Genomic DNA, 26,915 nt, shown 5'->3' with positions numbered 1-26,915 from the left:
CTGGCTCCAGCAAAAATTCAGGTGTGGGAGGGGTTTGGTGAGGCCATGTAACAAGATTTTTGGTCTGCCTCAAAACAATTCTCACAAACCGTCAGATGCCTCAAGAGGAGGAAGCAGTGCTCACTTTGGTAGTCTTAGGATCTTGTCTCTGTTTTTAGTGGATTATATAATTCTGTTCACATTATCAGGTGATGGCTTCCAGGTCGCACTGGAGTGGTTCTTAGTTTAGTGTTAAACAGCAGAATTGAGAATTAGCATCTCCAAGTTTGAGACTGCAGGTCTCAGTGGGAGAAGGTGGAAATGCCCACTCTCAGTCAGGGACAAGTTATGATTATAATATGACATCAGGTTTAGCCAATAAAGAACTATTTTTTTGCTTTGTCCTATAGATATATCTCACAGAAGTTAAATCAGTACTTCAACTCACCTCAACTTCAGCCTGTTTCTTACCTACTGAAAACAAAATTAAGGCCAGAGAGCCACACAAACAAGCCCAATACCTAACCAATAAGAACGAGACCCTCTTTGGATTGGCTAGCTGCTTTTCTGAATCTCCCTCCAAAACATTTCATATAAAAAGCTTGCCACTGAAATACAACGTTGTGCTTTTCCAAAAGCCAGCGCCTTGATTTACCCTATACCAGTTGATCTTCAACACTAGACCTCTGTGTGGCTGTAACTTTTTCTCTTTCTCCTACTCAGCAGCTATTCCAAGGCTATGTGACTATAGCGCACTTCCTTTCTGCTGAACATGTGAATATTGAAAATACAAATGGCTTAAATCTAACACAGTTTTAAATTACACCTCTTACCAGCTGGTTACAGTCACCATCAAGGTCAAAACTTGGATTTTTTTACCTACCTACTCCTTCACTAAATGTTTTTTGCCTCTGTGAGTCTAATTTGTGTACTACTGTTGTATCATACACTTTATAGAGAAAGTGGTTGCCCTTGTTTTCCATAACATACTCTTAGTCACTTGTCAGAGATTACCTTAAACACAGTTTCAGAGTTCAGGGCTTAAACTCTAAAATGTCTAAGCCACACAAACAAAACAAAACATGAAACTGCATTGATGATACAATTTGATGCAATGACTGCCTTACCTGTGTTGTTGCGGTAGGGCCCTGAGTCTGGGCCCTGGCTCTGGCTAAGGCTTCTCATGGGGCCCTTGTTGTGATAGACACGTTCTTCATAGATCGGATCTATGTGGTGCTCTGGGGTCCCCAGAGGCCGAAGGGGCTCTTGACTATGCTGACTACTGTAGGAGCCACGAGAACCTAGAGTGAAGAAAGAGGAAGTAAAAAGATGTGAGTACAACACAGTGAAAAAGGAATGACAAAGTGAAAGGTAGAAAATGAGGAAAGAAGATGAGCAGGTTAGAAACAAAAAGGATGGAAGTATTTGACATGTGAAAAGAGAGGTAAAATAAAGACATAAATGTGGATATGGTATTTAAACGAAAGGAAAATAAAGAAGCATATGCTGCAACAAGTCTATTTGAATTTTAGAACTGCCCATTGCCATTCTTCACCTACGCTGATGTAGACTAGTGTTGTGGGATAATTAGGACGCTGTACACAAAGTCGTTCTGAGCAACTAAGAGTTTGGTAGTGTGTGTGTGTTCGTCTGTCTGTGTTTGTACGACTGGTAAGGAAGTGAGAGAGTTATAGTTCAAGCAAATCAAAAGCAGAGAAAAAAATAGAGACATATGCAGCAACAAATGAGATAAGAAGAAATATACAGATTGAGAGAGACAGAAAACAGGGAGTGATGCCTCTGCATTTAATTTTTTTAATCTCCATGGAACACATTGCTGTTCGGCAGCTATAAAATAATGAGATGCAACCCCCCCTTCCCCCTCTCTCCTTTGCTCTGTGTTTGGCAGGAGTCCCACAGAAAAAAACATGGCAAGGAAACATTGACAGCAGGCATTTGTTCATTACACAGCAGAACAAATGTAAGGCAAGGGGCCTCCCAATGAAGACGAGGAGACCCAAAATTAAAATTAGGCAAGGGTAGAAAAGTAGCAAAGTGGGGGAATATGGGTTTATATGGGAGGGTTTAGGTGACGTGGTGCGAGATAGAAATAAAAAGACATAAATAGTCATACATACACTGAGTTAGAAAGCTATGAGTGACTGAGATGGTCCAGTGGAGCTAATGTCATATCATATTACAATAGTTTTCAGTGCACTGGAAGTTGCATGCCAAGAAAGTTACACGGGATGATGGGCCAGTGCACGAAGATTCAAACCTCCATGTGAATCCATCATCAATGTAACACAGTCAAATACCTCAATCTGTCAGGTTATATCAGAAATCAATGCATATTAATAGACTTTGCCATCTAAGTAGGATTAAATATATGCACACCGAAGAATGAACAATAACCTATTATCCTGTCTGTGAAGGTTCTCAGTCATCCAGGTCATCGTAGTCAAAGGAGCTTGCAAAGAAAAGCGTCTGGACTTCTTTAAGTTACTTGAAGATGTTTCATCTCTCATCCGAGAAGCTTCTTCAGTTCTAAGGTCAAATGGTGGGGAGTCCCAGATTTAAACCTAGTGGGAGTTTCCCCCCACAGAGGGACAAAAGGACCCCCTGATGATCCTCTAATCGCCTGAGCCAAGGTGTGAAACTGGGTGTGGGTCCCAATCAGCCAGAGTTTCGGGTGAGCTCATTGTGAAACCTGGCCCCACCTTATCATGCGAATTCCTGAGGTCAGATGGCCCAAGATGTGAGTGAGCGTTAAGGCGTCTGGGGAGGGAACTCAAAACTGGATTATAGATGGCAGACAGTTGGTGTCGTAAGCATGCTGTACAGTGCAGCGAGGAATGCCCAGACCTCTACATTGGAGAGAACAAACAGCCACTTCACAAGCGCATGGCACAACATAGAAGAGCCACCTCCACAGGACAAGACTCAGCAGTTCATCTGCATCTTAAGGATAAAGGACACTCTTTCGAGGATGCCAATGTTCACATTTTGGACAGAGAGGACAGATGGTTTGAAAGAGGAGTGAAAGAAGCCATCTATGTCCACTGTGAGCGACCATCTTTGAACAGAGGCGGTGGTTTACGACACCAACTCTCTGCCATCTATAATCCAGTTTTGAGATCCCTTCCCAGACGCCTTAACACCCACTCACATCTTGGGCCATCTGACCTCAGGAATTCGCATGATAAGGTGGGGCCAGATTTCACAATGAGCTCACCCGAAACTCTGGCTGATTGGGACCCACACCCAGTTTCACAGGTGAAACTTCTCAGGTGATTAGAGGATCATCAGGGGGTCCTTTTGTCCCTCTGTGGGGGGAAACTCCCACTAGGTTTAAATCTGGGACTCCCCACCATTTGACCTTAGAACTGAAGAAGCTTCTTGGATGAGAGGTGAAACGTCTTCAAGTAACTTAAAGAAGTCCAGACGCTTTTCTTTGCAAGCTCCTTTGACAACCTATTATTCTATATCTTTACTATTATGGCAGATGATAAACCGCTGTTGCACCTCAACTCTGTCCTTCTTTCAGCTGTGTGGTTATCTGACCGGCCTGTTAACCTCCCAAGCCTATGAAAGGTTGGCTGCATCCCTTCATACTCTACTGGCCAGCTGTAGCCAGATGGTGAACTCAAACAGCAAGAGGACAAGAGTGTCAGCATAAGGGAAGAAAAAAGAATAATAGATACTGGAAGAACAGACTTTAGAACTGCCGTGGACCCCAGGTAAAAATACAGTGAATTTTACAGGACTGAAAGACAATATGAGAATATGCATGAAAGAATACTAATTAGAGTCATAGACACACCCATTAACAGCATGACTCATCTGAGCTCTTTCGCTTCCTCTAGTGCCTTTCATCTTTGAAGTCTTGGTGAGTTGGTTTTATTTCATTATACATTTACTCTTTGGCGCATGGGGGCCCACTCATGGAAGTACTGACCTCTTTCTTTAAAGAGGAAGAGGAACTTTAAGACAAAAATGACAGGCTGATGTAGAGAGTGAGAGAGAGAGATCCCCTCATATGATGTTTTATTCAGTAAAATATTTAAAATGAATAACAACATGCCAAACCCAACTCTGGCTCCTTGGTGAATTACAGTCCTGCCTGTTTAGTAAAAAATAGAGCAAACTACATTTTTACCTACAAAAATATAGCAAGGAGCTGCTCATTCACCTGTATATTGTAATTCCACCAAGAATGGTAGTATAGTTGTCAACGGCAGATTTAATATCAAAGATGACTGTTACAACAATTTTTCTGAGAAGCATAAATTAAAAAATAGAACAAAACTATATATTGAATTTCCACAGCTTTGAGTTTCTAATGTTAACCAGCAAGTATTTTCAGTGCAAATAAAGCTCAGCATCAAACCACACATTATATATTGTATGCTGCATATATTATCCTACATTGCTACCATGGCAATATTTAGACCCAGTGAACTATATCACACCAGCCCTTCATACAAAAAGCACAGACAGTAAACGTCTTTTTTAGGCAATTTCTGTTGTACGCAGCTTAACTCTGGCATAGAGTAGGAGCTGTGAAGCTGCTAAGTACCTCTCCAAACATGCTACTCAGATGAACTCTACTGTGCTTTTCCTAGGAGCACATCATCCACTCCGATAAGCCATTTTCTGAGTAACACTATCTACACACAATTCATGCTTGGTAGGATTTTGAAAATGTGGTAACTATCAGACCTTACAGGTGAAATAAAACATAGTGCATTGCCAGCATGAATTGCCATTAAATTGCCCTCATCCAATCAACAACAATCTGGTAGTCTATGCACATGATAGCAAACTGCGTTAATTTTATTTCCCCAGTCCACTCCTGCTCACGTCTTTCTTTTCTACTCCATTTAAAGCCTTCAGGAGACATGGAACCTGAGGCAATGCGTCAAGATCACAGTTGCACCCTCAGGGTAAACCATGAAGGTCATGTTCCTATCACCGTAGCTCTAAGTTTAAAGAACTAATCAAATAAACTTACTCCGTGTAGCATGGTTCAATCAATATTCATCTATTTTATTTTTTATGTTTCATTTTTTTGATGAAAAAAATCAAAATACACACAGGAAAAAATGTCCATGGCAAAGGATGCTCTAGCAGAGTCACCAAGAACAACCTTTTCCTTACTTCACTCACAGTTACAATTAAACTACAAAATGTCCTTTCTGAAGTCAGTAAGAAGAAAAAAACACAGCAGATCAAGAAGAAGATAAATCATTTCCTAGTGTATTGAAAGCAATGTCAATATTTATAGACCTACAGTTGGGTCTATAAATATTTTGACACTGGTTTTAGTACATGTAACCCTGGGAAACGTCAAACAGATTGTATCTTAATCTAAATCCATTTGGTACTTTTAAGAACTGGCTGCACTAAGATCAGTGTCCTTCCCTACACCCAGCTATTGGACATGCGTATTGGAAGACATAATTAGGAATTTTAATAATTTTAAGTCATTCTTAAAGCAGGTACACAGCTGTGAGTGAAATAGCTCATAATTCTCAAATATAACTGCTGATAGCTTAGTATATTCATTCTAAAGTTTAAACTTTCTAACGGGCAGCCTCAGAGACACCGATGCCTCCTTTGAAGTATAGCCTGAGATATCAACCACAGCACAGCGATGTGCTTTTTCATAGACCGGCTAATTCAACAGATTTAAACATAGCAATTGACATTTCTAAGAACAGCAGTGTGATGCAATGAAATGTAACAATTAGACTACAAATGCTCCACTGATACGAGATACTACATCTGCAGCACAAACAGACAATCGAAGATACACTGTGAGCGATTTACTTATATCCCCTTAGTATTCATAGTATACTTAGTTTAATACGGATTACATATTTTGGAGGGTTTATGTTTTGTGCAAGCACATGAAACTCTACACGACAATGCATGAATGTGTCAACCCCCACCTGCCAGACTTCCAGGTCTCTGCAGTGTAGCAGTAGCGTAGAGTTCGTGGGAGATCTTGTACTGGTCAGAAGCGTGATGAGCTGCCAGTCGTTTGGGAGACAGAGTTGCATAGCTCCCTATGCCTGAACTCATCTGCAGAGACGAGAGTTGCTGGATTGAATAGTTAAGAATACTGAGTGTGGCAGCCAAATATGTAACAGCGGGCATGGCTCGTGTTTCACTTTGATTGGTGTGGATAAAAAGTCTTTGTACTGACATGTTTTTAAGTTTACATTGCCAAATTGGCTTTGTTCAAATGCAAAACATTTGGACATGCAAATGTCCAATCATTTTAGAGTCAAGGATGTAATTTACACAACAATCTAAATATATAACTAAAACTAATTGCCCTGCAGCTGCCCTGTGTTATTATTTTTGTGACCAAACATCTGGTAGAATGTAAATAATATAATAGTAACACCAGCCATATGGTTTTAATGCACTGTATAACTACACAGTGTCATAAAATTACACTTACAACAAATAACACGACTAACAATTACACATCTGTTCAATCGTTTAGAAAAACATAATCACTACTGTAGAATGAGTTAAACTGTAATGTATAACAATAATATAATATGTACAAAATGGATACAATAACTAAATTCCTCCAAGCAATCTGTGATTACAGCCACTGTGAAAGAGGTGAGGAGAAAGCTAACCCAGCTTTAACCTTATGTACATACAAACTGGATATGACACATTCCCACAATCAAGATAATAAGTATTTCTATGCATTAGTGTGAGACACCATTCAGTTATATAGCACTTGTCTAAAGTCCTTTCACTTTGCAGAAGTGAATTTATATTCCACTAAGCGCAGTTGCATTTGCATTCATTATAATATTGTATAACCCGTGGTAATTTTAATGGACTTTAAATGTATGCTTCACATAAAAATCTTCTCATTTTATAGTCTATTATCACAAAATACATTTCCTTTCTGCGTGTGTCCACATTGTATAACTGTTGAATGATCTACCTGGTGAAGAGGGGAAGATGTGGAGCTGGCCCCTCCCCCTCCTGCTGTGGAATTAGGTGGAGATGCCACCCTCAGGGGGGAACCGCCCCCTCCTGCTGTTGTCACAGCAACTGTGGTGCTGAAAGACAAATGAACAAAGTAGCATCATTTGTTTGCATATATATATATATATATATATATTAGGGGTGAAACGATACTCGTATAGATATTGAACCGTTTGATACAGTGCTTTTAGTTCAGTATGCATATGTATCGAACAATACAACATCGTTGTGTCCTTGGGCAAGACACTTGACCTGTTGCCTACTGGTGGTGGTCAGAGGGCCCGGTGGCGCCAGTGTCCGGCAGCCTCGCCTCTGTCAGTGCGCCCCAGGGTGGCTGTGGCTACAATGTAGCTTGCCATCACCAGTCTGTGAATGTGTGCGTGAATGGGTGGATGACTGGATGTATAAAGCGCTTTGGGGTCCTTAGGGACTAGTAAAGCGCTATATAAATACAGGCCATTTACTATTTAAGCGCGTCATGGACAAAAGTAAAACAGTATGTCGGATGTGCCACGAAATGCTCAATTACATTAGTGGGAACTAGTGCGTTAGCGCAGTTAGCTTGTTAACGTGTTGACGGCGTCCAGCCCCATGCAGTAACTTGTTAACGGAGATTTGCCGTGTTATGGCGTTAATGTCATTTTAACGAGATTAACGCTGACAGCACTAGTGGGAACACAACGAATATGACTGCACATTTACGCCGACATCATCCTGGTGCAAAGACAAGTGGAAGCAGACAAAAACAACAAGCACGCATGCTACAAACTTTACCCGAGTCATTTAGACAGCCGTTAGCACATGATTCTCCTTATGGGGACCTGATATGTTTAATATGCTGCTGAGAATATAGCCCAGAAGAAGCGTATAGTATAGCTTTTATTTTGGAAAGAGCCATTTCTCTGTAATAAACTTTCTTTTCCAAAGATGAGTGATTTCTCGATCAGATAGATTTATTTATTTTTATTTTGTTGTTTCAGCAACATTAAATTTAAAAACTGTACTTTTGGGTTAAAATATATATTTATCATTTTAATAAATTAATAAATGATAAATTAAAAAGGCATGAACATTTTTTGTATCGAAAAAATATCGAACCGTGACACCAAAGTATCGAACCGAACCGTGAATTTTGTGTATCGTTGCACCCCTAATATATATATATATATTCAAACAACTGATTACTCTTCATGTTTAAGAACAATCATTTGTCATGTGTCATGTACAGGATATGTTTTTATATGCTGGCATAAAGAAGCTGACAATCAACTTGCAAGACTTAAGTTTAACTTTTATATTCTTTTCTGTTTTTTTATTCTATTGCAAACCATCATCATGTGTTTAGCTTATTCTCAAGCTATTTTTCAAGCCTTTTCATTATTCTAATACGGACTGTATGTCAGTATTAGCAGCAGTATATGCTCTCTACCTGTATGATTTGGCCAATCGATTAGCAGGAGACTGTTTGGGAGAGGAGGAAGAAGAGGAAGGCAGCCGCTGAGTGGTAGCGTATCCTTGTGCATCAGAGGCTGATCCCAGACGTTGAAGTTTACTGGGGGAACCGGACCCTGAGCCTCCCCCTCCTGACAGAGGGGAACCCTGGGCAGGTAAGGTGGCACTGGAGTAGTAGATACCTTGGAAAAAAGTGGAGGGAAAACACTTTAATGAACATGTAAATGTTACAGAATGACAGAGAAATGTGATCAGCCTGATAATAATGATGTGAAATAGATTTAAAGTGGGTTTTAAAAAGCTGGAAATTTCCTGTGGCTGATAACTTGGTAATATGCCAAAAAAATTTTATAATAGCAAAACACTGGCACAAAGGTCAAAATTTAGATTTTATTTTAAGTGCATCAGTGACACTTTACTTAAAAAAGCTATTTGCATATAAATAACCCATAACTCTGACCCCAGATCAAGGATGCACTAATAATATAATAAAGCTATTCATACTGCACATTCTAAAAATATTCTCTTAGTATCATATTTTTGGTTTCTTGGTTCTTGGTCAATGTCTCCATATGTCAGGCCTTGTCATATTATTACATGCAAAGAAATTGGAGATGTGATCAGGCTTACCTGACCCCGGCCCAGTTTGTGATTGTTGCTGCTGGGCTGCACGGCTTGATGTCACCTGAGGGGTTGTGAGGGGAGACAGAGCAACTGAAGATTAGCATGACAGGGAGGTGATTAGTTTGTGAGGGTAAACTTGAGAAGAGTTGAAGGGAGAGACGGAGTTAAGAAAATAAATGGGATGAAACAGAATAAAGAGTAGTGTTCATGAAAAAAAAAAACTTTTATGCACAATGAGATCAGTCGAGCCTTTGAGGGTTTTTGAATGAACTTAGGGAGCGCTAGTAATGAAATCCCCACAGAACACAGAGGGATGACAAAAAAGACGCACAGAAGCCGACAACGAAGTCCTCTGAGCTCAGCTGACTGAAATCATTTCTTGTAAAGCCTTGTCGCACCATCTATTAAAGGTAGAAAAAGTTATGTAGTCAACTGTATAGTCATATTTTATTATCTACAATCCGTTATATTAAATTCCCGATGTTCACAAACAATTAACACAACTAAATCTATTATTATAAACTAGTTAATGTTTAACATCTATTTACAAGGCAATTTTTAATGAGAACAGTGGACCTACAGCTTGGATGGCAATATGCAGTGAATTCCCAACAGATAAAGAAGGTATGTGAGTCAAAGACAGAATATGAAAAGCCTTTTTACTCCACAAAACAGGCTGGTCTATCCATATATATTCCCCTTATTCTCCCGAGACTGTAAAGGGAGCATATGTCAGACCTTGCTGAGCCTTATATAGCCTTGTGTGTAAGTTTGAGCTGTAAAGGTGATTCAGATCCATTATTACTAGACTGACACGGCTTCAGATGTAGAAAGCCATATTATGCAATCATGCAGTTACTGAGTCACCTTGGAGGATTCTCAGTACTGTCTATACAGTAGTTTGGCTCAGACAATCTGAGTAACTGAGTAATATATAGATGCATATCTGAAAAGAGAGATACAAAATGTATATAAATATATAATTACATTTAAATGAAAACGCATTACTTGACATTAATGTATTCTGCTAGTCCTTAGAATATTTACTTTGTCTGTTATATTTTACTGAACAGCAAAAATACACTAAAATGCATGCAGTTAACACATGTTCTGATCATTTGATAACCAGTAGCTCACAATAGCTGAACACATTCTGGAGCTGTGTTTGTATTGAGTTGTGCTATTTGTATTTGCAGCTGCAAAATTGTGCAGAGAAACAAAACAAAACAAACAAAAAAAGCCCACTTGCTTTCTCAGCATATCTACCACAAATAAATGTAGCAGCATGCACCAGCATGCAATCTCCCTTTTGTTTCCAGTGGCTGTCTGAGTCTCTGGTTATTTTCCTGCTTTGTGATAAGGGCGTGTATCTATTGAGGACAATGCAAGGTTTGAAAAGGGGTTGTGAAATTTACAGTATAATTTGCTGGGGGGGATCTTAGAAAAAAAATACCTGATGCACAGTTCATGGAAGAAAACAGGCAGGAAAGCAAGCAGGTGATACACACAGAGTGAAAGAACGTATAATTGGTAAAATGAGGATTGCACTCTGCAGTAGTTTGTATCAACATGTGTCTTTCTACATATTACTGGATAAATATGGAATGTCATGGGGCTGGCAGGATGGAGCAGTTGTTCCTGCAGCTCCATCCTCTTCCTAAAAATAACATTTTTAGGAGTTGCAGATTTGCTATTTAAACTTAGTAGAAGAGTTGTGCACAGTTGTGCAAGTGGTCAAAATGGGTCTTCCAGTGATTCAAATGTAGAGTGCTGGAGCACTGGAACTCCGACAAGCTCACAGGACTTCACAGGGAGTCAACCTACAGCACCCAAAGCCAAATCTGATATGAATTCTAATAGATGGGGCTGAAAAATGTTCCCCCATCTAATATATATTAACTCCTTTTAAAACACAGAATATTTGTCCTTCATCATGGAAATAATGTTTTTTTCTAAAGAAAACTTGATATTGTGGCAGGCAGGAAAGTAAGCAGGTGACACACAGAGTGAAAGAACGTATAATTAACATTTGTAAATAACTTAACAAATGTCTCTAAAATTGAAGATTAATGGTGGTTTAAGTAAAATAAATATTTAAATAAATATATGAATAAAATGTTGTGTTTATTTGTAAATATTAAAGAATATTGAATTCTAACACTGTAGTTGATGTATTTGATCTAAATATTTTGTACCTCTAAAGCTTTCCAAGGATGAATTACTAAAAGTACTGTAGAGGTCCTTTGTGTTAGTTTAGCAGATTATGAAATCTTGAATGACTTAAAGCTTATGAGACGAAGGGAAGAGCTTCTGTTAATGGTGGCTAATAGACTGTGTTCAACACTACAGATGTGCTACAATGATCAAGACACAAAGTGAGGCCTAAAGAGTGTATGGATGAGTAAATAAATCAATGGGTGAATAAATAATGAGTAAAAGATGAATTGTTGGCTGAGGTAACAAACAGATAGAAAGCCTGACACACACTGCGAGGGAGAGCACTTTCTCGATCTCACTCCGTGTCATCTTGCAGTGCTGCTCTTTTTCTCCTCCAGTAAAACATTGGGATGTTTGAGGTGCCATGTATCCATGAATTATTAAAACCTGGCCTCTCAGGGTTATAAATATCCTACAAAAAGAGCAGCAACATGCTAGACCTTTTACTTTCTCTCCCTCCTTCAGATAGTCACCATGCATCCACGTAAAGGAATGCAGCCCCCGCGTGCACACACACATACCCAAGCGCACACGAATGGAAGAAGATCAACAAAAACATACATGTACTACCCATGCATGCAAGCTGCACCTGCCTATCTAGCAGCACTGGCATGCATAAAGCTATTCATGAGCAGCAAGCTCTGTTGACAGCACTAGCCCCATTACACTGACAAGCCAAAAACATCAGAGGGGAGGATACACACACAGAGAGATACACACTCGCTCACATGGACAGAGATGGTGAGCAGAGAGGACAGGGAAGGAAGATGAGAGGAGGGGAAAAGAGGACAAGGAACACTGTAGAAAGAGTAAACATTCCTTTTTCCTAATCTGTCCATCCATCTATATCCCAGCCTATCAGTGTTTCTCTCTGTCTTTTCCTCCTGTTTCTTATTTATTAAGGCAAGGCATCTAAGCTTTATCTGAAACTAGCTTTGGTGTGACTGCAGGGGATGTGAATAAATATATTTACAAAAAACACTTCCTACATCATTTTCTTTCAAAAGACACATGAACATAAAATAACAAACCACAGAAATGCATGTGCAAACTGACAGAGCAGAAAGCAGATACCAATTTACCTTTAGTACAAAATTCTGCCCAAAGACTCAGAAACATACCAAAAGCCATTCACGACAAAGTACAACTATTGTCAAATAATTATCTAGTTTAAAATGATTCATTTAAACTATTTGATCTCATTTTGTATTCATAATTATCTGTCATAAATGGAAGATTTATACCAGACGCTGGCTGCTTCACTGATTAAGCAGATCAGTGGGTTTCTGTTTCATACAACATGTGTGTGTGTGTGTTTGTGTTTCCAGTAATACTTAATACTGATATGTTAAGAATATGGAAATTCAAAATAATTGGCAGCTGCAGGCTAAAAAGTAATTTGATAGATTTTCTCTCTATCAGCACACTGCTGTGGTTAATGTCTTTGTATCCATGTAGCTTTATTTTAAGTCTTTATAAACAAGACACTTGCAGAGATTTCTCTGTGTGTATTTAATTGTACCCCAATTTGGGTCTGTGAGCATCTCATAACCTGTTTTCTTCTAAACAACTTGCCTATGTCTGTCATCACCTTCACACTAGAGACAAAATGCAATGGGCAGCTTGAAAAGGCAGAGCTGGACTAAAGCACTTCAGCGGGGCTAATGAAATAGGATTCTGTACAAATATGCACTTCTACCCTGATCAAATAGACTCAGTTATGGTGTCAAACAAATTCACATTTGCTAAGAGCACTGAGAGCCAGAGTTACATGTAGCTGGATAAGCGCTATGCAACACAGTGCCTAAAAAAAGCCAGTAGAGGAAAATGAAGGGCAATGTTCGCAGAGTCTCTGAAAGAAAAAATCGGAGCGACAAGAAATCCGAAGACCAGCATCTCTCAACACTATAAGTACTTATAAGTTTGCATAAGCAAATGGTTTTAATGCAGCTTTACTAATAAACTGAGGAAAACGCACTTCAAATTAGTCACCGTCCAAGCCAAAATCCATACTAAAATTTTGTGATCACCAGCCTCCTAGACAAATGGAAAGTTTCTCACAACACACATTGTGGTTTGCACAGATAGCCAGTGACAGAATTGCTCTCAGTTTTGTTCTCATCAACACTTGCACGCTCAATATTCTCTTTGTTCGGAAGTATTTCCCACCTGGTTGTAGCTGTGCACAGCTCCTCCAACTTGCCCGCTGCGCTGAGGAGTTGCTGCAGAGATGCTGTCGCTTAGGGCGAGGGTCTGGTTGCTATGGTAGCTGGCAGAGTACTGGAGCGAAGCCTCCGGGGTGGAGTTGAGCTGCAAGGAACTCTGGGAAAGAAGAGCCGGTCCTACCAATTGAGACAGAGGTGGCATATGGTTGTATAGAAAGGGGGTTGAGTTGAGTTTGTGACAGAGCAAGTGAGAGCGTGAGAGAGACAGATTAAGAGTGAGAAAGAGAGGGGGTGTGAAATAGGGAAAAGAGAGAGAGAGAGAGCAAGCAGCAATTTAGAGCAGATAGTGCAGCAGTGCAGCACTCCGTGAGTTGGAGATAGCATACATAATTTATTAGCAGAGGAAGACCGAAACAGAGGAACAGAAAGAACTGGAGGAGAAGGAGGAGGAGCAGGGAGATAGAGAGGATGAGAAGAGGAGGAGGAGGGCTGAAAAGAAAAAAGTTGTAATAGACGGAACACCTTGTTGGCTTAAAAAAAACTTTACTCAAGGCGGACCATGATGGTCTGGTCTGGAATTAATTAGAAACATTATTTTATTTTTCCAGTAGTTAACTGAGCTTTGAAAAACAATGAAATTTGGCTTCAAACACCTAAAATGCCAAACCATCTTCCAAAGGGTTAGAACAAAAGACTATGTCGACCACAATGACTTTTGTTACACGCACACAAATTCACCGTCTGCTTCAGAGCATCACTACTTCAACCACCTGATGAAGTCGCTGCTGTGTCATCAGATAATAATCCCTTCTCTCTGATTCCGATGCTGTGCACATAAAGCTGATATTGATCCAAGCTAAGAACATCATAAGACAGTTTTTTAGATGGGCTATCTTCTTAAATGTCTATGAAATGATGTGGTGAACCAAAAGCAGCGGTTACAAGCCACAAGCCAGTCAGCGGTGAGTGTGTAGTAATGTAGGTTTTCCATATATGTGTTTACGTGTGCTCTATTAAGAAGTAATTAGGTTCCTCACATATTCATGATATGGCAAATAAATAATTCATTAAGATGCTTAACATTCATTAAGTTCATAACATGTATGTTGCCACTGTAGGTTAGAGATGCCAGACATTGCTTAGTTGCTGCTTAGTTGATCTGCATCTGTGCCCAAGCTGGTAGAGGTAATATTTAACAATTTTTTTAATGCAAATAAATATCCAGTATGCACACTAATACTGTATCTTAGTGTATATAAACATATCCAATCTTTTTTTTTTTAAAAAAAACAGCCCCATTGAACCAGCATATACATATTATCAAATCATCCCATCAACATATAGAAGGAAGTAAAGATTCTGATGAACAGGGTTAAAGAATGTGGGGATTTCTTTCTGTTTCTCTCTCCCAATTTCAAAAGTTGAACCATCATGGGTATGTCCTAATAAAGCCTACAATAAGTGTTTTCCCCTGAGCCTACTGACTCGTTAGTTTCTTTTCTCACTTTAAAGAACAATGGCCCGTTATTCTTCTTCTCCTATATCTATTTGCTTGCTCACTCCATCTCTCTTGCTCGCTCTCTTTTCCCTGAATCCTTCCCTCCCTGTGAGCCTCTGTGCTGTGAACCAAGATCAACTCCTCTGCTTCTCGCCTTCACAAAAGACTTGCCTTTTCTCATCTTGATTCATCCCTCGCTTTTTATGAATTATTAAACAGCACTTTGCGTTACGCAGTTTGAGTGGGAGCTCCCAAACTCATCATCCCTCAGCCTTGGTGTTTGTTACATCGTGTGTGTTACGTGACAAAAGAATGCATATGGTTGTTTCTATGTTCAAACATGTGTTGCGAAATTTGTTTTTGCTGGATGGTCAGAAAATAGCAAAGTTGACTGATTATGAAGTAGCTAATAAGGGTTTATTAAGGGCGTGGTATGCTTGCACACATGTGACATTAAATGTGCAAATGCCTAATACGAGTGAGTGTATAGTAGCACATGCATGTGTGAGTGACAGTGGGTAAAATGAAAAACACTGGTTGTAGGGATCTAAATTCTTTTGTGTCAGTATTGACTCTCGTCTCTGTTTTGATATGGAAATGTAAGTTCGACTGTGCTGATATAAATATTTCAAAAGCTCAGTCAAATTATGAGCATCGTATTCTTACTGCAGTCTATGAAATACCCACTCATGCACACCTGACATACACACAAAAGGGTCATTAAAGATTTTAGGAATGCTGGATTTAAAATCGCAATAAAAACCTGAACATTACTTTTTTAAAAAAAAGAATTAGTGCGTCTGTGTACAGTTACTTATGAGTTGTGTTGCTCTGTGCTGACACTTATGTTCACCGACAAAAAGCCTGTTTAGTAGAACCTTCTGGTGAAGACAGCGACATTTCACTACAGTATGTATTTACTGCTTAGCTATTTGCAGCACTCTTTTTTGGGAAAGAATCACACACACCTATTGAAAGATATCCACAGCCACGTTGTTAAGCTTGTGGTAGAAGCCCATTTGCAAAATGGGAAAAACAGCTGGGTGTGGGACACCCATAACAAGAGTGCTCACAATGAGAGAGCCATCTATTTGGACAGGGACTTGGGCGCTACAAGGTACAAAAACAGTAAGGATCTAATGATCTGGCACGTCTTGTAGCTGTTCGGCATATGCTTAAACAGATAATCCATATCATATTAAAGCAAACCAGCAATTATAGTAAATATACCAAAAATAGCTTATCATGTCCAACTTTTGGTCAGACATGCCTCTTTGTGTGGATGCGTGTGTGTGTGTGCAAAACATTACATCGTTGTTCCACACTACCTAGCCCACTCTATCAGTTCCAGAAACCACATGCACTGCAAGATGTAACATGTAAGCTGACACACAGAAATTCACTGTGTATCACCCCTCACAGTGTGAGTTCTAAAATGCCATCCATTACTACAATATCAACTATCAAAAAGGTCAGCAGGCAATAAGTGAAATGGGAATGCAGTGTTCCAAAACCAATGACCTGCAAAGAAAATGCCAAGCACATTTAGCATGACCTTATACACGGGCTGTCTCTCAATCATTGTTTGAATTTCTTTATCAGAATCCAAGGTCCACAGGCATTTGGGACAGTTCCTTGTAAAGATTAAGAGAGCAATATGCTGCGTGTGTTCCTTAAATTGACTTAAAACGATTTGCTTTAGAGCAAATAATCAATGAGGATCTCAAAAATCTGGAATAAAGCTCAAGCTGTTTGCTGTGAGCAGAGGTCAGAGATGTAACCATAGCAAAAATTAAATCTTAACAATAGGATTTGTGGCAATTATTCCACTTATCCAATGGGTGAGGGATAATTTTCCTCCTTTAATAAACAACAGTTAACAAGCATTGGCTACCATTATGCTCACATATTTAAACTAACTACTGCTGCACTCTGTGAAGACTATCGCCACTTTTTAAGCACTGTACAAACCAATTAAATGTGTTGTTTGGAAACAGTAACATGAATTTTGGTTTTGTGGCTTGAAGTGCCTGTTCAAATTTTTAAAAATAAATATGTGTGTAATATGTGGGTAATATGAAAAATTGAACCTGAAATGATATTTTTTTTATGCATTTTTATACTCTTAGACTGAAATATTTTGTTTGAGTGGCATTTCTGCTAGAGTTGACTCTTGACTATAGCATAAAATAGACTAAAATAAGTATAATTTAAACAGACACCAAATATTTGAAACTATTTCCCCCTCACACACACGCACACATACACACACGATAATAGTGGCAAGTATACTTACGTTCTCCACTGTCTAGTATTCCTGATTCCTGAAGGGAGCGAATGCAGGAATCCACCAACTCTAGACCTGTTGTCAACTCATCCTCAATATCTTTCTGTCCATCAGCTGTGGGAGAGAAAAATGATGAGGGGCACATACAGGCGCAAAGACTGTGAGAAAGAGAGAGGTACGGGAAAGAGAGTATGAGGCAGAGAGATGAGATCTTTCTGGGCAGTAACCCCAATCCTTTCCTCTCATAGTGTGTAAAGCCTTACGCATTGTGACTTGGTTATGAGCCGTGGGACATTTTGATTATATGCTGGTAAAGGGCCCTGATAAGTCTGCCCTGGGAGCTGCCTAGCTGGAAATGAAGTTGCTGTTATAAAAGTGAATTTGATGCACTGGTAAGTATGTGTAAGTGCATTTGGGAATATGTATGTTGTGTGTAGTGAAAATGTTTGATTTTATTTATTTATGTTTTTTAAACATATGGGGTAACACTGTTCTCCCGGGCTAGCTGTGGGTTAAAGAGGTGATACATGTTTGCAGGTGTGACTTCACAGATCGTCGGGATCCTGCAATAATCTATTTAGCTATCACAACTACCAAATCTCAATGATTTTGACTATGGCATACATGATTCCTCTAAAAACTAACACACAACAAGTTTCATGCATGTCTGAGACGTTAAAGTCAAAGTCACATTTAATTATATAGCACATTTAAAACAACAACTGCTGACCAAAGTGCTGTACATTTAAAATAATCAAAAGAGATTAAAACAGTAAATGAGGGTGACAAAATTTAAGAAAAGAAGCATAAAATGAGAAGAAATAAGGAAAAAAATAACGTAATAATGAATTACCTTGAGAGTTCCAGCGAAATTGCTCATCTGAAGAACTGCAAGAGAAAGGATGTGGTTACCACGACGAATAAAAAGGGCAATAGCAAAAAAAGTAAAGTTTTGGTTAAGAGTAGATTCTTAAATTGATGGCTTTTTCAATAAATCCTCCATATCACTGTGATGAGTGATGACAAGGAAAAAAAACATGAGATGAGAAGCGCCACAGTTCACTTTAGCTCAGCCTTAGACTCACCGTTCATTTGCACTGAACAGAGAATCTCTTTATTAAAGATGTGTCCCATTGTCCTACCCTCTTAGTGTATTTAGTCTGCGTTCCTATGTTTTACCTCTCTTAAGCCAAAATGATACCAGTGTCAGTTCTGTTTCTGTTCCTTTTGAGAAGAAGCTCACATTTTACCAACTTTTAAAAATGCAACACATAGAGGGAGGAAATTAGAACAGAAAGAGTTTTGGTGGACAAAGTTTATGGGCTGAGAAGCGAATCATCATCTTTTTCTCTTTTTTTTTGGTAAATTTTAGTAGGAGAACAAAAACTAACTCTAGACAACTAGTGTGTTGATGTCAAATTGTCTTTGTTTCTTCTTTTATTTTTCATCATAGTCTTGTTTGTCTGGAACCTAGCGTTTGCTATTTCTTGTTGGATTTATTTGTGTGTTGTGGTTTGATCTCATGTGCACTCAAGCTTTTACTGAAATAATCTACTTTTTAAAACTTATCCTTAAGTCACACTTTGAGTTCTGCATTGATTGGTTCAATCTTTATTTCCAGATGGTGTTTTACAATGAAATAATAATTATTGCTATATTTAATTTCAGTTTTTGTGTTTGCTTGTGAAGGCAGAGGGCCACCTCCCCCTGCCTCTACTCACTGTTATTGCTTGCTCAAAGGAAATTGTTGGATTTATATTGGAAGGTATTGCGATGTGAAGTGCTGTGAGATGACAGTTGTTGTGAATTGATTGATAAAAACCTAAAATAAAGTTCATGTACACACAAACACACACCCACACACACACATTTGCACGTGTACAAACTACAGGCAAGACTTTTTTTCTATACTCCTGATGAATGTCAATGGATGGCTGATTAATGGGAGGCTGAACAGAGGTAAAAACAGAACAGAAGAGCAAAAAAGAAACTTAGAGACGAGTATTGAGCCACCTTCTTTGTGATCAATACAGAATCAGACAGACTAGCTGATAGCTATAGACGCTTCCATCTAACTTAATCTACACGATTAGGCTGGTTTTCGGGGCTTGCTGTCTTCTATTTATACTATTTCATATTCCACGGTGATGAGTTTGTATGCACAAAAGAACAAGAATGGATAAGTGGCAGATTTTAATGGTTATCCACAAACTGGTATTGTCCTAAATAGCAAAGACTCATTGTAATGCTGTAGTTAAAGCAATTTAAAGCACAGCAGCCTATATCCCTGTACTCTAATACATACAATGTGAAAATATAATGGAGCAATACTGGAACACTTCAGAGAATTTGGAGGGGCCTGGGATTCAACAGCCAACCAGAAACTCCATCTTTAATACAAACATACAGGTAGGCATCTTAAATAAAGGTTCGTGAAGAAGAGAAATGTAAACATGTGCTACTGTGTTACTTTTTGAAACCAGCTGGACTGTTAAATACAATTTGGCCAGCTGCTACCCCAGCAGCACCTCAGGAAGGGATGCTGGCAAGACAGCTGGTTCTCAAGCGTGGCGACCATTCAAAAGGTCAGTTTTGGCTTGGACTCAACGGCTGGATGCTTCAGTAGACATTATGACCTACTGTCCTCTCAATTCTGGTGTAAATCTTTGAGTTAGACTCTAAAAAGTTTACTTTTATTTCAGTAATATTTGGAAACAAAATGCTGCAATCAAAGCAACATGCTTTGATTAGGTCATAGAAGGGCGTGCACACTGAAAGGTCAGTGGCCATACTGATATTTATGTTCCCCTTGTGATAATAAAAAAATGTGTGATGAAATTCAGAAGTTCACTTAACTTACTGCTCAATAATTCTCCAGCTAACATTTACTTTGAGTTATTTAAGTAAGGTGAAAAAAAGACTTCAGGTCATAGGATTAAATACCTGAGTCAGAAGCAGAGATCATAAAAGTCAAATTATACACGAACGACCGTGCATTCAAAGATATATTAAGAATGATTGCATTTTAAAAGAAAATGTAAATCTTATTAATACATTCTATTGAGTTCTGAGTTCTATTGTGCTTAGAGCGCTGTGCTTTCATGTGCATCAGTAACATATAACAGAGTAACCACAGCAACACTCAGTTCTCCAGTGGAATCGGTTGCAGAGAAAGAAAGCAATAGAAAAAGAAAACTAGGCATACGACAGTCAGAGAGACCAGTGAGAGAGATGTATTAAGCATAGCATTATTCCACAACATTGCACCCTCTTGCTTGACATGCCACAACACAACGCCCAGCGATTCACTACGCCACTCTCAGCAGCCACACAGCTTAAATCAACACACAGCATCCTCTGCCCTTCCCAGTGAACTCCAAAGCATGCATGCATGTCACAAGTGCGGTAGCTGAAAAGTGCCGTTTTCACCTAGTGTCAAGATATATGCATCTATGCACCCTACACTATTGTGTGAAATTGAAATATTGAAACTCAAACAACATCTCTGTTGGCAAATCAAAGTTCAAAATCTGAGTATAATCTACTCAATATTGTTCTTTCAAGTGCCCTTTGGAAAGACTGAGGACGATTTGTAAAAAGTGAGATACAAATCTACACTAACAAAAACACACTATGCATGTTGTAAATGTGTTATGGGACAGGAATCCCACAAACATAATCCCTGATGATGTCTCTAGTCCACGGCTTACATTACTGAACAGCAGCATTACTCTGAAAGAGTTACACTGCCACACAACGTTCTTCACAAATCTTCCAGCTGCCTCCCTTCACAGATAGTAGCACTTAAGAACACTTGTCCATCGTGATAAGGCTGTCAGTGATGATGTATGTATGCATCCTCAGCAAACGCGTTTCTGCATTCACACATTTAACCCCCTAATGCCAAGTTTGTCATATTTGATACATACAGTTTTTGTGTGTTTTTGAGAATTACATGATCAGTGTGATTTTTTTCCACCTGAAAAACCTAAATGAATTGCGCAATATATTATTAAGCAATTAAAATACCCACATGTAGCAATGATCTACAGCTAAAGCATGCCCCTGTTTAAAATTTTAACACATACACAGTTATTTACATGCATAAACACCAACACACTGATAAAAACAACACCTATACATACACAAGGTGTCAAACTCATACCATCTAGCTTTAGTTGGTATTTATCTAGAAATGGTGAATGCTGCTAATAATTACTTTCATGTTATGATGGAATAAATGGCAGGGTTGACAAGCTATTTCATTACTGCCAGAGCAGCATCTAATGGACTGTAATGTCCTACCTGATCTTTTCTTGTGCCACAGCAGGATGTAAGCCTATACACATCCTGCCTTTTTGGAAAATACTGTTTTTACAGGCATAAATCCATATCTCATTATTTTTTGCTTTTCTTAGGGACCCAGGGTGGCCAATTAATGGCTATTTCTAATTATTTCATTTCAAGGACTTGTGAAAAAAAATTGTGGTCTTTTTAGTACAAAGTGGTACTTGGCCTACAACAGCATGCACAGTTGCCCGAAAAATAATTTTACTTTTAAAACTTTATCATAAATAATAAAATTTAAAAAGCTGATTCAGTTTGAGAGTTTTCACTGTGATCGTCTAATATTATCACAAGAACATCCTATACCTTAACGTTGGACAGACTGTCAAGGACTGAGAATAATTAAGAAGTCAGAGAAGAACGGACTGATGAATAACAATGAGTCTTTATGACCTGACCTCCATGAAGATATGCAATGAGGTCAGGAGTCAAGGTCAGCTATAGCATGGCTGGAAACTCTGAGGGAATCATCATGCACAAAGTTAGTTGAGGAAGAATAGTGCATAAATTTAGTTTTTTTTTTTAAATTTTTAATCACTTTGTTTTTGAATATTTTTTAAATGTTTCTCACTGAGTGGTGTTTATCAGAGCTGAAATAAATCTGAATGCAGACTCATTCAAGCAAAACAAGGGAGACGATGGTCAATGGAAAACAGCCAAGTCTCGTTAATTTCCTTTTTCTCCCATTATGCTCAAATTCTGATAATAAGCTTGAAATGAGGTTCAGTTATTGGATTTTCCCATAAAACATGTACAGTATATAAGCAGTTATGTATATGAACAAAAACAAAACCTGACCTGAGCTAAGCTTGAATGTCCATCTGCCTTTATTTCGAGATTTCGAGATGGATGCTGATTACTGGATAACAATGTTTTGATTTACAGGACAAAATTATTAATGCAGTTTACTGGTATCTTGCACATATGTGCACGTATGTGTTAAAGGCACTCTAAATTCCACGTGCTCAATCAATGAGAGCAAAATTTTTATTTTGAGAGACAGCTCAAGGACATTCTAATCGTTTGGATGCGGGGCTATTTGGGAACTGCATGTCATTTAAATAATTTGTCAACTTTCAGCATTTTTATTTTCGGAGATTTTTGTTGAAAATCAGTGATTGCTACATCAAGCCTGAAAGAAATGTAACACTAATGCTTATAAACAATCACTGCACACTGCACTTCTCATTAACCACACATTCAAACTAGAAATATAGTGGTTAATGGGTTTTTCTGTTTGCAGTTCACTGTGGGCAGTGCAAGAGACTAGGGCTGGGCCATATCATACCGTTCACGGTAATACCGGTGTAATTTTGGGCAACGATAGGAAAATGAAACATCGAGATAGAATATGGGTAAAACGCGCATGCGCAGTGCCTAAGTTTACATACGCACATGGCTGCAACTCAGAACGAGAAGAGCGAAAGTGGATTGTTAAATGAAGCGGATGAACCAGAATGGGTTTGTAAAAATTCTGCAACGTCAGTGGTGTGGAACTGGTTTAGCTTTCGTCCGTCAGATACACAACAAAGCACTATTTTTGGTAGCGCATGCTAGCAGGCCGTCGGTAGTACCGTGTTGTTTGGAAAATACGGCGCACTTAAAATCAATCCTTTGATTTTTCTGAAAATCGACAGTGCCCCTTATAATCCCGTGTGCCTTATGTATGAATTCTGGTTGTGTTTACTGACCTCGAAACGATTTTATGTACACGGCGCTGGAAAATCTGTCAAATGTTTTAGTACGACTTTGCTAAGCTATGAACCTGCACCGCTTGATGGATTGTCGGAGAATTACGGCTATCGTAGTCAGGAGCCTGGCGGAGTGATACGTACTGTGCTTCAACATAATATTACCGTATTGTCTGTGTATAACCTCTTTTTAAGTTTTGTGGATATTATACATGGTTATGCTGAGGCACCAGAAATGCCTTTTGGTTAAACTGTCAGCAAGGAATTGCTGTTACATTTTTTTTTAGAACTTTAATGCACATAAAAAAACAGCTGCTTGTTTAAGTGAAAATACATTGATGGGTTTTTTTGCACTAATAAAGTTGTGGAGTTGTACAGTATTTTGTCTAGTGTCAATTATATCATCAGTTATATCGTTATCGCAAATTTTCAAATGTACATCATGATAAATATTTTTGGTCATATCGCCCTGCTCTACAAGAGACTGTACATGCATTTTATATCAACTTTCATTTAATATACATAGTATATATCTACTGTACTATAGCACTAAGTATGCAGAATCAATGGCTACTAAAGGAAGGAGGTGGGAAGAAACAAAATACAAATATTTTTCACCGTACTACTTGAGTATTTATTATTTTGATGTTTTACTTTTACTCCCTGCATTTTAACCCAAATGTCTTCACTTTGTGCTCTTGACACTTTCAAAACAGGCCCATTACTTAAGGATTAACACATTTGAGGGACGTTTTTATTTTCCAGCACTAAACGCCTTCAAACATCAAACCAATCTGAGCCTAAATGGAGGGAACAATAGCACATAACACACTACTAAACAGATACGGCAATCCTATTGGTCTATCCATCACCTGGGTTTATCACATACAAAGTGATGATAGCGGGAAATATATATAATTTATGCACCAGTTATACACTATATTCAGGAGATAAAGTGGGCCGGAACGATCTGAAACTGCATTTTTGTTGCAGATGTCCGTAAGTTATGGTTTCAGTACTTCAGCTTCTTGTTAAGAGAAGCAAGCATGAAAGGAAAAATGTTTTTTTAGTGGTAGGTAATTTCAAATGCAACATTTCTAACAGTTCAACAAATATTGTGAAACACGCAGTTTGTCAGTGTGTCTGCTAGCTGAAGGTACTGCCTTATTTCCCAGGGAAAGAAAATTGGAGGTGAAGGGGAGAAAGGCGAGAAAGACGCAACGTTATATTTAAAGGTAAAGACAGTTTAGTGACATTTCATAAACTGGAAATTTAAAGTTATTTTTAAATGAGACACCAGCTCTGCATATAATGCAAAGTTATGTTTTTTCATAGTCTGATTTGTCCTGCAAAACAAACTGAGGTATAGTACAATCAAAGGTTGAATGAAAATATTGAATGACATGAATGTTGAATGATAAAGTGGTGAGCTGGCCATACTTGGACTGTTGCACGGAGGCTGGGATGTTTATGGTCAGAGGTAGGTTACATTGGGTATAGCAGAGATTAATTTAAATTTAAGCTGATGATGCTCAGATTCATTCACTGAATTCCACCTTTATACCAGCTTTATACAGTCTAGTATAAAAACACCTTACTGTCAGTGTAGGGGATGGAAATAAGCCAAAACAGTTCATGAAACATCTGCTTACGTTTTGTTGAATTCAGTTGTGTAAATCCACGGAGAAATAATAAACCTGAGAGCAGCAGCCTGTACACAATGAAAATCTACTGGAGCCCACAATAGAAGTTATTGTGAGACTCTTTTCCACATGCTGAGTGACAACAACAGATCTAACAGTTTAGGTATGGAAGCAAAGAAAAAAAGTTTGGATTTCAATGTTTTAACGTTGAAAATAACATTAGTATCACTGTTATGATACTAATGTAGGATCAAGTACTTCTTCCTACTCTTTTTTTTAGCATAGCATTTGAGTAGTTATATACAGACTATTAAAATGTGGGCTAATGTCAACTTTTACTCATTTTAATATTAATGTATAAACGTCCTTTCAATTTATTCATGTACATGAAACTGAAAGAGTTCAGAGGCACCTTTTGAAATCAGCTTCTCAGCGAATTTGCACTTGCTTAGCAGAATCCTTATTTGTGAAATATTTCCCGTAGGTTTCAGCCAACTGTTCACAAGCAACCAACAAAAAACTGTGTCAAACAGTCACACCTCAGGGCAGTTCGATTACATGTAGGCAATGCATAGGCTTCCACCCACAGACCACACTGCTTACAGTTTGAACAACTTCAAATCTAGACTTAAATCTCTAGATTAATCTCTGACTTACTGGCTAGTGCAAAACCAGAACCCTACATATGGTGTGATAGTTTCACAGGATCGCTGATTCTGCTCACTTTAAATGTGGAACTTGCTTGGAAACCATTTTATTGTGTCTCTAGATCTATTTCTTACATAGATATCATTGCTATCCAGAGGTGGTTGTCATAACAACGTTGTTGTACATCATCATCAGCATGACTATGTGACACCATAAGTGTAATCTGTCAGTCAAGGCAGACGAGTGGGCTTTCATGCTCAGCACTGGATGTGGGGATGAGGAGTCTGTTTGGAGAGATGGTGTGTGTGTGTGTGTGTGTGTGTGTGTGTGTGTGTGTGTGTGTGTGTGTGTGTGTCAGAAAGGTGAACATATTTTAAAAAGCCTTTGTGCTGGAGTGGGTGAAATAACATTGTGCAGCAAATAAAATCAACATAAACCTGCACCATATGCAAAACTCTTATACAAAAACATGTCAAAACACTCAAGCTGAAAAGCAGAATAGGTTTTTGTTTATATGGATGCATATATGGCTTGTCTATTTTCACTATATGCAGGTATCTATACTGTATGCGTGTTTCTGTGCGCGCATGAAAGTACACGTGAAAGTTCTCTGATACTCTATTCAGAAAGCAGTCTATTGTGCTCACAACAAAGCTGAAGACAAACTTTTGTGGCTATGACAGCTGAATGACAGTTCAACAGAGGGGCTGGAAGAGAATTGTCTAGTCAAAGTGTTCTGAAATAACTTTTAATGCCTGACTACTGACAGCTGCAACAAAACCCCTATTCCTACCAAAAAACAAAGAAAACAATGCACGATGGAATTGACAACTCCAATAAAGGTTTTTCAACTCTCTGCAGCTTTCTCCTCTCCCACTCACCCACTTTCCAGTCCTACACATTCACATGCGGATATCTAGCCTACAAGCATGCAAGTCTATGTATCTCAGTGTACTGCATCAGTATTTCACGCTTATGTGTTGTCGAGGTTCAGTGGTTGTGTTTAAAAAAAGCCAATTCCTCCACATTGTGCAATCATAATTCATAACACCCACCTCAAATATATACGTGTCTCACATGTGTATTTGAGCATCTGTATGCATGTATAGCCACATTTGTGTGTGCATAAGCATCTGAACATAGACAAAATGTGACTTTCCACTATGAGCAACACCTGCTGGTTATACTATTTCAATTCAGGAACATCTGCTGTGTGAGTCTAAATCACCAAGCTATTATAGTTATTATGATAGGTGGACTATCACCATTTTGCACCGGTACAGATAATGACAGAATACCTCTATGCATAATTCACCGGGGATGGGTGGCCTGACATTGGGT

General features: G+C 38.7%; 1 protein-coding gene across 2 annotated transcripts in view; it reads right to left on the bottom strand.

The window, feature by feature from the left end:
* Window positions 1-887: 887 nt before the first annotated feature.
* Window positions 888-26,915, bottom strand: part of LOC120741275 (catenin delta-2-like) — a 132,138-nt gene continuing 106,110 nt past the window's right edge. For both annotated transcript variants that reach the window (XM_040044063.1, XM_040044062.1), the window contains exons 4-11: window positions 18,099-18,133; window positions 17,255-17,359; window positions 13,465-13,637; window positions 9,085-9,139; window positions 8,432-8,636; window positions 6,959-7,076; window positions 5,934-6,066; window positions 888-1,280 (exon numbers count right to left, since the gene is read on the bottom strand). In XM_040044063.1, the coding sequence (XP_039899997.1) occupies window positions 1,021-1,280; window positions 5,934-6,066; window positions 6,959-7,076; window positions 8,432-8,636; window positions 9,085-9,139; window positions 13,465-13,637; window positions 17,255-17,359; window positions 18,099-18,133 (1,084 nt within the window). In that variant the 3' untranslated portion in view covers window positions 888-1,020. The remainder of the gene's footprint in view (window positions 1,281-5,933; window positions 6,067-6,958; window positions 7,077-8,431; window positions 8,637-9,084; window positions 9,140-13,464; window positions 13,638-17,254; window positions 17,360-18,098; window positions 18,134-26,915) is intronic.

This window comes from Simochromis diagramma, unplaced genomic scaffold (genome assembly GCF_900408965.1).
Source record: "Simochromis diagramma unplaced genomic scaffold, fSimDia1.1 OVJJ01000602.1, whole genome shotgun sequence".
In the NCBI taxonomy this organism is placed as follows: domain Eukaryota; kingdom Metazoa; phylum Chordata; class Actinopteri; order Cichliformes; family Cichlidae; genus Simochromis; species Simochromis diagramma.
This window is presented reverse-complemented; position numbering and strand designations above follow the sequence as displayed.